Source organism: Triticum urartu, chromosome 2, assembly GCF_003073215.2.
Source record: "Triticum urartu cultivar G1812 chromosome 2, Tu2.1, whole genome shotgun sequence".
NCBI classification, from domain to species: Eukaryota; Viridiplantae; Streptophyta; class Magnoliopsida; order Poales; family Poaceae; genus Triticum; species Triticum urartu.
In genome coordinates this window covers 54,641,535-54,654,189 of record NC_053023.1, presented here as the reverse complement: position 1 = coordinate 54,654,189, position 12,655 = coordinate 54,641,535, and the positions used below count along the sequence as shown (strand labels likewise).

Genomic DNA, 12,655 nt, shown 5'->3' with positions numbered 1-12,655 from the left:
ACGATCTGATCGGAGAAACTTGATTTTCCTGTCACATTGATTCTCAACCTCACTCTAAAATTCCTTGAACTTTTCAAAGGTCTCAGACTTGTGTTTCATTAAGTAGACATACCCATATCTACTCAAGTCATCAGTGAGGGTGAGAACATAACGATAGCCACCACGAGCCTCAACACTCATTGGACCACACACATCAGTATGTATGATTTCCAATAAGTTGGTTGCTCGCTCCATTGTTCCTGAGAACGGAGTCTTGGTCATTTTACCCATGAGGCATGGTTCGCACGTGTCAAATGATTCGTAATCAAGAGACTCTAAAAGTCCATCTGCATGGAGCTTCTTCCTGCGTTTGACACCTATGTGACCAAGGCAGCAGTGCCACAAGTATGTGGGACTATCATTATCAACCATACATCTTTTGGTATTCACACTATGAATATGTGTAGTATTACACTCGAAATTAATTAAGAATAAACCATTCACCATCGGAGCATGACCATAAAACACATCTCTCATATAAATAGAACAACCATTATTCTAGGATTTAAATGAGTAGCCATCTCGTATTAAACGAGATCCTGATACAATGTTCATGCTCAAAGCTGGCACTAAATAACAATTATTGAGGTTTAAAACTAATCCCGTAGGTACATGTAGATGTAGCGTGCCGACGGCGATCACATCGACCTTGGAACCATTCCCGACGAGCATCGTGACCTCGTCCTTCGCCAGTCTCTGTTTATTCTGCAGCTCCTGCTTTGAGTTACAAATGTGAGCAACCACACCAGTATCAAATACCCAGGAGCTACTACGAGTACGGGTAAGGTACACATCAATTACATGTATATCACATATACCTTTCGTGATGCCGGCCTTCTTGTCCGCTAAGTATTTGGGGCAGTTCCGCTTCCAGTGACCACTTTGTTAGAAATATGCCCTAGAGGCAATAATAAATTAGTTATTATTATATTTCCTAGTTCATGATAATCGTTTATTATCCATGCTAGAATTGTATTGATAGGAAACTCAGATACATGTGGATACATAGACAACACCATGTCCCTAGTAAGCCTCTAGTTGACTAGCTCGTTGATCAATAGATGGTTATGGTTTCCTGACCATGGACATTGGATGTCGTTGATAACGGGATCACATCACTGGGAGAATGATGTGATGGACAAGACCCAATCCTAAGCCTAGCACAAAGATCGTGTAGTTCGTATGCTAAAGCTTTTCTAATGTCAAGTATCATTTCCTTAGACCATGAGATTGTGCAACTCCCGGATACCGTAGGAATACTTTGGGTGTGCCAAACGTCACAACGTAACTGGGTGGCTATAAAGGTACACTACAGGTATCTCCGAAAGTGTCTGTTGGGTTGGCACGAATCGAGACTGGGATTTGTCACTCCGTGTGACGGAGAGGTATCTCTGGGGCCACTCGGTAGGACATCATCATAATGTGCACAATGTGATCAAGGAGTTGATCACGGGATGATGTGTTACGGAACGAGTAAAGAGACTTGCCGGTAACAAGATTGAACAAGGTATCGGGATACCGACGATCGAATCTCGGGCAAGTACAATACCGCTAGACAAAGGGAATTGTATACGGGATTGATCGAATCCTCGACATCGTGGTCATCCAATGAGATCATCGTGGAACATGTGGAAACCAACATGGGTATCTAGATCCCTCTGTTGGTTATTGACCGGAGAACGTCTCGGTCATGTCTGCATGGTTCCCGAACCCGTAGGGTCTACACACTTAAGGTTCGATGACGCTAGGGTTATAAAGGAAGTTTGTATGTGGTTACCGAATGTTGTTCGGAGTCCCGGATGACATCCCGGACGTCACGAGGAGTTCCGGAATGGTCCGGAGGTAAAGATTTATATATGGGAAGTCTTGTTTTGGTCACCAGAAAAGTTTCGGGTTTTACCGGTAGTGTACCGGGACCACCGGAGGGGTCGGGGGGTCCACCAAGTGGGGCCACCAGCCCCGGAGGGCTGCATGGGCCAAGTGTGAGAGGGGACCATCCCCAGGTGGGCTGGTGCGCCCCCCCACCAAGGCCCAAGGTGCCTCCAAGAGGGAAGGGGGGCAAACCCTAGGGCAGATGGGCCTAAGGCCCACCCCAGGTGCGCCTCCCCCTCTCCCCCTTGTGGCCGCCACCCAGATGGGATCTGGGGGCTGCCGCCACCCCTAGGGAGGGAACCCTAGGTGGGGGCGCAGCCCCTCCCCTTCCCCTATATATACTTGAGGTATTGGAGGCTGCAAGACACACGAGTTCCTCTCCTTCTTGGCGCAGCCCTACCCCTCTCCCTCCCCGTCTCTCGTAGTGCTTGGCGAAGCCCTGCTGGAGTACCACGCTCCTCCACCACCACCACGCCGTTGTGCTGCTGCTGCATGGAGTCTTCCTCAACCTCTCCCTCTCTCCTTGCTGGATCAAGGCATGGGAGACGTCGTCGGGCTGTACGTGTGTTGAACGCGGAGGTGCCGTCCGTTCGGCACTAGGATCTCCGGTGATTTGGATCACGACGAGTACGACTCCTTCAACCCCGTTCTCTTGAACGCTTCCGCTTAGCGATCTACAAGGGTATGTGGATGCACTCTCCTTCCCCTCGTTGCTGGTTTCTCCATAGATAGATCTTGGTGACACGTAGGAAAATTTTGAATTTTTGCTACGTTCCCCAACACACTTCCCTTGCAATAAAAACACTCAGTCTCGGGCTTGGGTCCATTCTTTGGCTTCTTCCCGGCAGCTTGCTTACCGGGCGCGGCAACTCCCTTGCCATCCTTCTTGAAGTTCTTCTTACCCTTGCCTTTCTTGAACTTAGTGGTTTTATTCACCATCAACACTTGATGTTCCTTTTTGACTTCTACCTCTGCTGATTTCAGCATTGCAAATACTTCAAGAATGGTCTTTTCCATCCCCTGCATATTGAAGTTCATCACAAATCTCTTGTAGCTCGATGGAAGCGACTGAAGGATTCTGTCAATGACCGCGTCATCCGAGAGATTATCTCCCAGCTGAGTCAAGCGGTTATGCAACCCAGACATTTTGAATATGTGCTCACTGACAGAACTATTTTCCTCCATCTTAGAGCTGAAGAACTTGTCGGAGACTTCATATCTCTCGACCTGGGCATGAGCTTGAAAAACCATTTTCAGCTCTTCGAACATCTCATATGCTCCGTGTCTCTCAAAACTCTTTTGGAGCCCCGGTTCTAAGCTGTAAAGCATGCCACACTGAACGAGGGAGTAATCATCAGCACATGTCTGCCAAGCGTTCATAACGTCTTGGTTCTATGGGACGGGTGCGTCACCTAGTGGTGCTTCTAGGACATAATCTTTCTTGGCAGCTATGAGGATGATCCTTAGGTTCCGGACCCAGTCCGTATAGTTGCTGCCATCGTCTTTCAGCTTGGTTTTCTCTAGGAACGCGTTGAAGTTGAGGACAACGTGGGCCGTTTGATCTACAAGACATATTGTAAAGATTTTAGACTAAGTTCATGATAATTAAGTTCATCTAATCAAATTATTAAATGAACTCCCACTCAGATAGACATCCCTCTAGTCATCTAAGTATAACATGATCCGAGTTAACTAGGCCGTGTCCGATCATCACGTGAGACGGACTAGTTAACATCGGTGAACATCTTCATGTTGATCGTATCTTCTATACGACTCATGCTCGACCTTTCGGTCTTCTATGTTCCGAGGCCATGTCTGTACATGCTAGGCTCGTCAAGTCAACCTAAGTGTATTGCATGTGTAAATCTGTCTTACACCCGTTGTATTCGAACGTTAGAAACTATCACACCCGATCATCACGTGGTGCTTTGAAACAACGAACCTTCGCAACGGTGCACAGTTAGGGGGAACACTTTCTTGAAATTATTACGAGGGATCATCTTATTTAAGCTACCGTCGTTCTAAGCAAATAAGATGTAAAACATGATAAACATCACATGCAATCAAATAGTGACATGATATGGCCAATATCATTTGCTCCTTTGATCTCCATCTTCAGGGCTCCATGATCATCGTTGTCACCGGCATGACACCATGATCTCCATCATCGTGTCTTCTTGAAGTTGTCTCGTCATCTATTACTTCTACTACTATGGCTAACGCTTTAGCAATAAAGTAAAGTAATTACATGACGTTTATGTTGACACGTAGGTCGTAAATAAATAAAGACAACTCCTATGGCTCCTGCCGGTTGTCATACTCATCGACATGCAAGTCGTGATTCCTATTACAAGAACATGATCAATCTCATACATCACATATATCATTCATCATTCATCACAACCTTTGGCCATATCACATCACAAAACACTTGCTGCAAAAACAAGTTAGACGTCCTCTAATTGTTGTTGCAAGTTTTTACGTGGCTGCTATAGGTTTCTAGCAAGAACGTTTCTTACCTACGCCAAAACCACAACGTGAATTGCCAATTTCTATTTACCCTTCATAAGGACCCTGTTCATCGAATCTGATCCGACTAAAGTGGGAGAGACAGACACCCGCCAGCCACCTTATGCAACTAGTGCATGTCAGTCGGTGGAACCGGTCTCACGTAAGCGTACGTGTAAGGTTGGTCCGGGCTGCTTCATCCCACGATGCCGCCGAATCAAGATAAGACTAGTAACGGCAAGCAAATTGACAATATCGACGCCCACAACTACTTTGTGTTCTACTCGTGCATAGTAACTACGCATAGACCTAGCTCATGATGCCACTGTTGGGGATCGTAGCAGAAATTAAAAAATTTCTACGCATCACCAAGATCAATCTATGGAGTATTCTAGCAACGAGGGGAATAGGAGTGCATCTACATACCCTTGTAGATCGCGAGCGGAAGCGTTCAAGTGAACGGGGATGATGGAGTCGTACTCGCCGTGATCCAAATCACCGATGACCAAGTGCCGAACGGACAGCACCTCCGCGTTCAACACACGTACGGTTGGGAAGACGTCTCCTCCTTCTTGATCCAGCAAGGGGGAAGGAGAGGTTGATGAAGATCCAGTAGCACGACGGCGTGGTGGTGGATGCAGCAGGATCCCGGCAGGGCTTCACCAAGCACAAGCGGGGAGGAGAGGTGTTACGGAGGGAGAGGGAGGCGCCAAGAGCAAGGTGTGACTGCCCTCCCTCCCTTCCACTATATATAGGGGCTAGGGGGGGCGCATGCCCCCTTGGAGATCCCATCTAAAGGGGGGGGGCCTGGGGGCAACGGCCCCCTTAGGGTTTCCAACTAGGGGGGCGCATGCCCCCTCGGGGGGGGGGGGGGCAATGGCCCCTAGGGTTTCCAACCCTAGGCGCCTTGGGCCCTTGGGTGGGGCGCACCAGCCCATCAGGGGCTGGTTCCCACGCCACTTCAGCCCATGGGGCCCTCCAAGATAGGTGGCCCCATCCGGTGGACCCCCGGGACCCTTCCGGTGGTCCCGGTACAATACCGGTAACCCCCGAAACCTTCCCGCTGGTTGAAACTGAACTTCCTATATATAAATCTTTACCTCCGGACCATTCCGGAACTCCTCGAGACGTCCGGGATCTCATCCGGGACTCCCGACAACTTTCGGGTTACTGCATACTAATATCTCTACAACCCTAGCGTCACCGAACCTTAAGTGTGTAGACCCTACGGGTTCGGGAGACACGCAGACATGACCGAGACGCCTCTCCGGTCAATAACCAACAGCGGGATCTGGATACCCATGTTGGCTCCCACATGCTCCTCGATGATCTCATCGGATGAACCACGATGTCGAGGACTTAATCAATCCCGTATTCAATTCCCTTTGTCAATCGGTACGTTACTTGCCCGAGACTCGATCGTCGGTATCCCAATACCTTGTTCAATCTCGTTACCGGCAAGTCACTTTACTCGTACCGTAATGCATGATCCCATGACCAACCCCTTGGTCACATTGAGCTCATTATGATGATGCATTACCGAGTGGGCCCAGAGATACCTCTCCGTCATACGGAGTGACAAATCCCAGTCTCGATTCGTGCCAACCCAACAGACACTTTCGGAGATACCTGTAATGTACCTTTATAGTCACCCAGTTACGTTGTGACGTTTGGCACACCCAAGGCACTCCTACGGTATCCGGGAGTTGCACAATCTCATGGTCTAAGGAAATGATACTTGACATTCAGAAAAGCTACAGCAAACGAACTACACGATCTTTGAGCTAAGCTTAGGATTGGGTCTTGTCCATCACATCATTCTCCTAATGATGTGATCCCGTTATCAATGACATCCCCATGTCCATAGCTAGGAAACCATGACTATCTGTTGATCAACGAGCTAGTCAACTAGAGGCTCACTAGGGACACATTGTGGTCTATGTATTCACACATGTATTACGATTTCCGGATAATACAATTATAGCATGAATAATAGACAATTATCATGAACAAGGAAATATAATAATCATTTTATTATTGCCTCTAGGCATATTTCCAACACACGTGATGTGTTCGTGTGTCAACACTACTCCAACTTGGAAGGGGAGGAATCCTACTCTCGGAGGGAGTAGGACTCCCCTAGTGCGCGCCATAGAGAGGGCCGGCCCTCCCCCTCCTCCACTCCTTTATATATGGACGAGGGGGGCAGCCCATAGACACACAAGTTGATCATTGATCTTTTAGCCGTGTGCAGTGCCCCCTCCACCATAATCCACGCGGTTATATCGTAGCGGTGCTTAGGCGAAGGCCTATTCCGGTAGCAACATCATCACCGTCATCACGCCGTTGTGCTGATGAAACTCTCCCTCGAAGCTCTACTGGATCGTGAGTTCGCGGGACGTCACCGAGTCGAACATGTGCAGATCGCGGAGGTGTCGTACCTTCGGTGCTAGATCGGTCGATCGTGAAGACGTACGACTACATCAACCGCCTTGTCATAACGCTTCCGCTTACGGTCTACGAGGGTACGTAGACGATACTCTCCCCTCTCGTTGCTATGCATCACCATGATCTTGCGTGTGCGTAGGAATTTTTTTAAAAATTACTGCGTTCCCCAACAACTTTTATCTCAACATAAAAAAATAAAGCTATCGACAAATTAAGGATGAAGCGATCATATCCTCTCCCCCCTCCCACACTGCCCCGCTTGGGTGACTCGGGGGCGATTCCTTAGCCTCGACGTGGAGCCCCTCCCCACCCCTCTCCTTCCTCGCTGCTGCCTAAGGGACCATCTCCAAACTTTCGATACAAATTAGGGAATAAAAATATTTTTTTCCTTTTAAAAATGACCCCCTACCTAAGTATTATCCTCGCTATTCAAGCTTTGAGATATATGTTTTTGTACAAACAAAAAATACCCTCTAGACCTATCCATTTCATATCATACAACCCTTTTGCAAAGCATCCATATTTCTTGAGCCATGGCAATGTTCAACAATCTTTTTGGAGCATAAAAAATGCGTGAACTCAAAAGAAATAGTATGCGTGTTTCTTCATGATAACCAAAAAATATATTACATCCTTGTACATTTCATAAGAGAAAATTCAAGCATTCATGTCTATTTCATGAGCAATATAAATAATTATGCACATTATTTATGAAAAACTATCGTTCAAACAAAAACAAATCTATGCATTATTCATTTACCATGATGGACCATGCTTTGGTGGGGCAAGGGTTAATATGCTCAAGTTATAGGATTATTTTTATCTTTGATGGGGCAAGGGTTGATACACTAAGTTATAAAGCTGCAATTGCAAAATATACAGTAAACTATAGTCGTGCATGAATATCCAAACATACAATGGTGATGATAATATGTGTGGCCACTCATGGGATGAGGAAAAATTTCATTCATTATTCAACCCTCCATTCTTAAATAGATCTTTTTTTTGGGGGGGGGGGGGGGTCTTCCAATGAAAAGAAAATGCTTTTGGACATTCTCCAATGTAAAGTAAGTAGAAGAATTTTTTTTGTAGAAAAGTGAAAATCAGGGGCCAACATCGTATGACTGTGTTGAACGTAACCGGAAAGCAAAATGTCTATATTATAGTCATACCGAACTAGAATAATGCCTCGGACAAATGCTGACTATCATCCTTAATCAGTCCAAATAATTCCTGCAGTTTTTGGAGATTTCCATTCATGTTTTTGTCATTCACCAACCGACGGGAGCTTTCGCTCACTCCACTTAGCCTTTATTTAAGAAACTGAAAAATGTTTTTTTATCATTCTAAAAATTTCTGGAATTATTTTTATCAGTAGTGCACTTATGAGTTTACATATTAAACTACCAAATCTTGGAGGAAAACCTTTAAAATGTCAACTTAATGCATTCTAGAATGATATCCAAAGTGAAATGAAGGGTAGAGAAAAAAATTATTGGAGGGCGTATATATTTGTCTCACCCATGAACCAGGTGTCATGGGAATGATTCTGACAGTAAGAGAGTGGTAGGGAGAAGGAGCGTGGTCTAGCTATGGAATATGCGTGACACATGATGTTTACGAGTTCGGGCCCCTTGTGGTGGAGGTAAAGAACCTACGTCTCGAGCTGCTGGAGCGGTTTTCTTATGTCTCGATGAGTACAAATGGATGCTAACCCTTCTCCAAGTGCTATGTGGCGGCTTACATAGAGTACGGTGCCCCTTGAGCTAGCCCATCACAAGGAGGGGTTGATGGCTATGTTTATTACAGGCGTTACTATTAGTAACTGAAGGTTTAAACACTAGTAGCGACCGACGTTGTGCTCCTTGGTCGCTTCAGATCCCGTGTAGTCCCTTCGCCTCCCTTGTCCGAGTGCAGGTGGGGTAACCGAGTGATCGCATAGCAGCCGAGTGGCCAGATGACGCCCGAGTAAATGAATCACATCCGAGTGGATGAATGACAAAGTGGGATAATTCTGGATATACACGTGACTGTGCTTGTGGACCGGGGGCCTTACCATTTGTAGATGTGGGATCCTAGGTTAGTCCAAGATGTTTGCTTCTTGACCCTACCCATAGTAGGTGACCCCATCACCATGTGCACTAGAGCATAGAGCATAGATGTAGAGCTAGACTAGAGCAAGAAAAATTAAAATAATAAGGAAGGTGTCAATGGGAAATGTGTTTTTAAACCCCATATACTAATTAATAATGATATTCTTACAAACATCTATTACAATAGCCATAGTAATGGAAGGCACATTACTGACTAATAAACCTTCAGAACGACTATCAGAACAAAATTTTGCAATCACATGCGCCACTGCGTTGGCATCGCAGCTAATCTTAATCAGCCTAACAATATGGTCTTGATCAATGCACCTATGTGATGCTTTCTGGTAATCCTGAAAATCACCTTTGTAATTACCGAGTTACGGGGCAACGTTTGGTGACCCCTAAGCCGAACAGTTCAGATTGTGAGTACATGTCACGATCATGTTTTTTTATGTTGGCATACATAATACATATGATATGTATTGTCACATGGAAATAAGTTGCTCTCGTGATATCTCATAAGCGGGCCTATCCAATGCAAGTTCAATTAACGAACATCCATATTGTCCGTTTGATATATATGACCTGAAAACACAGTCATCAACAAATACATATACAGTCTATGTTTGTGTCCGGTTGTATACATTTTTTGAACAAACAAGGACTTATTTAAAATAATTATTGTATACATGCGAGCTAAATTGGACTAGCGAATCACATATACGTTAATAAATCTTATAATATTACTCATTCCGTAAATCTTGAAGATAACAAAACTAAAAACTTTATTATGTTTTATAAGGCATAATTCTGACAGTGATCGCACGAACTATGGTATGGCACTCCATTTAATACTCATATTTATGCCAGGGACCGCATTAATCCCCAGCACTGGGTCAATCATATACGGCCATGTGCATTGCAAAAGAAATTATGTATAGCCAATTAGCCATCGATGCCCTTGGAAGTTAGAAGATAAAAAATGTATTTTCATCCACCGTTTGCTCGTAGAATCATCTCTTAATGATCTACATTTAGAGGTTGGGTAATCATAGAGAGCATTGGATACACGGAATGTTGAATTGCGCGTCTGCATATTGGTGCATCCTATTATATATGGAACTTAATCATCTAAGACGTTGAAGCAACCATGAATATTCCACGCCTGAAAATCATGTGCTGTACTATTCCCTTCACAACATCTTCTATTGGAGATGCTCTTAGAACTGCGTGAGTTCTATAGCATTTGTGAAGAAAAAAGATGAAGAGCAGCAACCATCATCGAACAGCTATCAGATGGATGGCCACTTGGCCACCACAATAGCCGCCATCTGCATAGGAATGTCTAAGGTTTCCAGCCTGCTTGTCCAGCTGTTTACAGTATGCGTACATCCGTGCACAACACTTTGTCAAATAATATAGAGAAATACTTTTTTGTGGGATTAATATAGAGAAGTTGACTTTGAACAAAGCTATACCTTAAAATAATGTAGAAAGGGGAAGTATTATTTGTTTCAAATACTTATAGGAAGTAAGAGTACGATGCTTTTGAGCAATCAAAAGAAAAGACTACGTAGGTTGTGAATTTCGTTGACTTGGATGCACTACATGGATGATACATCCGCGCATGATACATGGCTACTTGCTAATATCCAAGTCAATTCCCTGCAAAATGATTCTGCAACAGCTGGTTAATTTCAACTCGAAGATAAAACTTCTGGTTAATTTTACTATATCCATGATACATGCGTGCACGATGTACTCCGCGATGCACTCGGCGAGTTGCAGCAATACGACAAACCAGAGAAAGGACCGCGCCAGCGGATGGAAGGCCAGTTGACCAACACAAAACCGTTCCTCCAAAAACAAAAAAGCACACACACAGACACACAAAATCCAGGAGTGGCCAGGCCAGCGAGCGGCTATATATATCTTCATGGAATGCAGGGCATGCGCATTACACCCGAATCCATCTGCTATCGCTACTACAGGTAGTGGTCATGGCGTCTTCATCTCTATCAGTCGTGTTACTCCTGTGCCTGGCCGTGGCGGTGTCGGCGCAGCTGTCGCCGACGTTCTACGATTCGTCGTGCCCCGGGGCGCTTTCCACCATCAAGAGCGCCGTGGACGCCGCCGTGAGCAGCAACCCCCGCATGGGCGCGTCCCTGCTCCGGCTGCACTTCCACGACTGCTTTGTCCAAGCAAGTTTTTCACATACCACTTCTATAGCCTGGCTGGCCTTGTTTTAGTTTCGGTTTTGTTCATTTGCTTGCTAAACACCAGCGGTTAACCGTGCATATATAAATGTTGCATGGCTACGTACACGCAGGGCTGTGACGCGTCCGTTCTGCTGTCTGGCAACGAGCAGAACGCAGGCGGGAACGCGGGATCGCTGCTTGGCATGGACCTCATCCAGAAAATCAAGGACTTGGTGGAAGCCGCGTGCGACAACAACAAGCGCACCCTCATCGTCTCCTGCGCCGACATCCTCGCCGTCGCCGCCCGTGACTCCGTCGTCGCGGTACGAAGCGACCACCTTAATTTGCTCGCATGGCGAAGCGCCCAGTAGACCTGTCAGTTTGTGCACGTTCACGGAAACATAATAAATCAATTTTATTTTGCTGGCGCATATACAGTTGGGAGGGCCGTCGTGGACGGTTCAACTCGGGAGAAGGGACTCCACCACGGCTAGCGTGACACTGGCCAACAACGACCTGCCTCCGTCGTCCTTGGACGTCGCCGGCCTCAACACCAGATTCGCCGCCAAGGGGTTCAGCTCGATCGATATGGTCGCCCTCTCTGGTGCCCACACGGTTGGGCGGGCGCAGTGCAAGAACTTCAGGAACCGGCTCTACAACGAGGCCAACATTGATCCGGACTACGCCGCGAAGCTCAAGGCCAACTGCCCCCAGCCAACTGGCTCCGGCGACAGCAACCTGGCACAGCTGGACGACACCCCGACACCCGTTAATGCAGACTCGTTCGACAACGGCTACTTCGTCAACCTCCAGCTCAACAAGGGACTCCTACACTCCGACCAGGTGCTCTACACCGTTGGCGCCGGTGGTGCCACTGAGAACATGGTCGACAGCTTCGCGGCTAACCCGGAGACGTTCAGGAACGCCTTCGCATCGGCCATGGTGAAGATGGGGAACCTCAGCCCGTTGACTGGCTCCCAGGGAATGGTCAGGCGCACCTGCTCCAGCACCAAGGCGAACTAAGAATCGTCCTTGGCACCGAAATGATAGCGTGAACCATGTCTTTTTCTTTTTTTAACTAGCACAGTGGCCGTCTAATGCGAGGACATCATATTTTACTCTTCCAAAAATGTTTATTATTTATTTGTTGTTGACATTGATAAATTTTCATAGATGTAGCATTGATATTTATTTTGTATATGAATATATAATTATGTTGGTAATAAATGTAATAAGAATTATAAAATGTATTTTTATGAAATCTGATGAGATTGATTCATTTTTAGAATAACATGTTTACATAGTCAGGCATGTAGTTGAGAGTAAACTAATAAAATATATATGTGCCCGAAAGATCAGTTGTTGTATGCTCTTTAGTGTAGTAGGTCAAGAACTTTATGCAGTTAACCTTTTTTGTGCATGGCTGTATGGCGTAATCCCATTACATTCCTATTCGGTCTTCCCACCTAGTTCTTGCTTGTATTTTGTTTTTTGAAA

General features: G+C 45.9%; 1 protein-coding gene across 1 annotated transcript; it reads left to right on the top strand.

Moving 5' to 3' along the window:
- The first annotated feature begins 10,931 nt into the window (after positions 1-10,931).
- Positions 10,932-12,332, top strand: LOC125540993 (peroxidase 2-like). Its single transcript, XM_048704500.1, has 3 exons — positions 10,932-11,161; positions 11,290-11,481; positions 11,597-12,332. Exons 1-3 carry the CDS (start codon positions 10,961-10,963, stop codon positions 12,179-12,181), a joined length of 978 nt encoding a protein of 325 aa, XP_048560457.1. The 5' UTR covers positions 10,932-10,960; the 3' UTR covers positions 12,182-12,332.
- Positions 12,333-12,655: the final 323 nt, after the last annotated feature.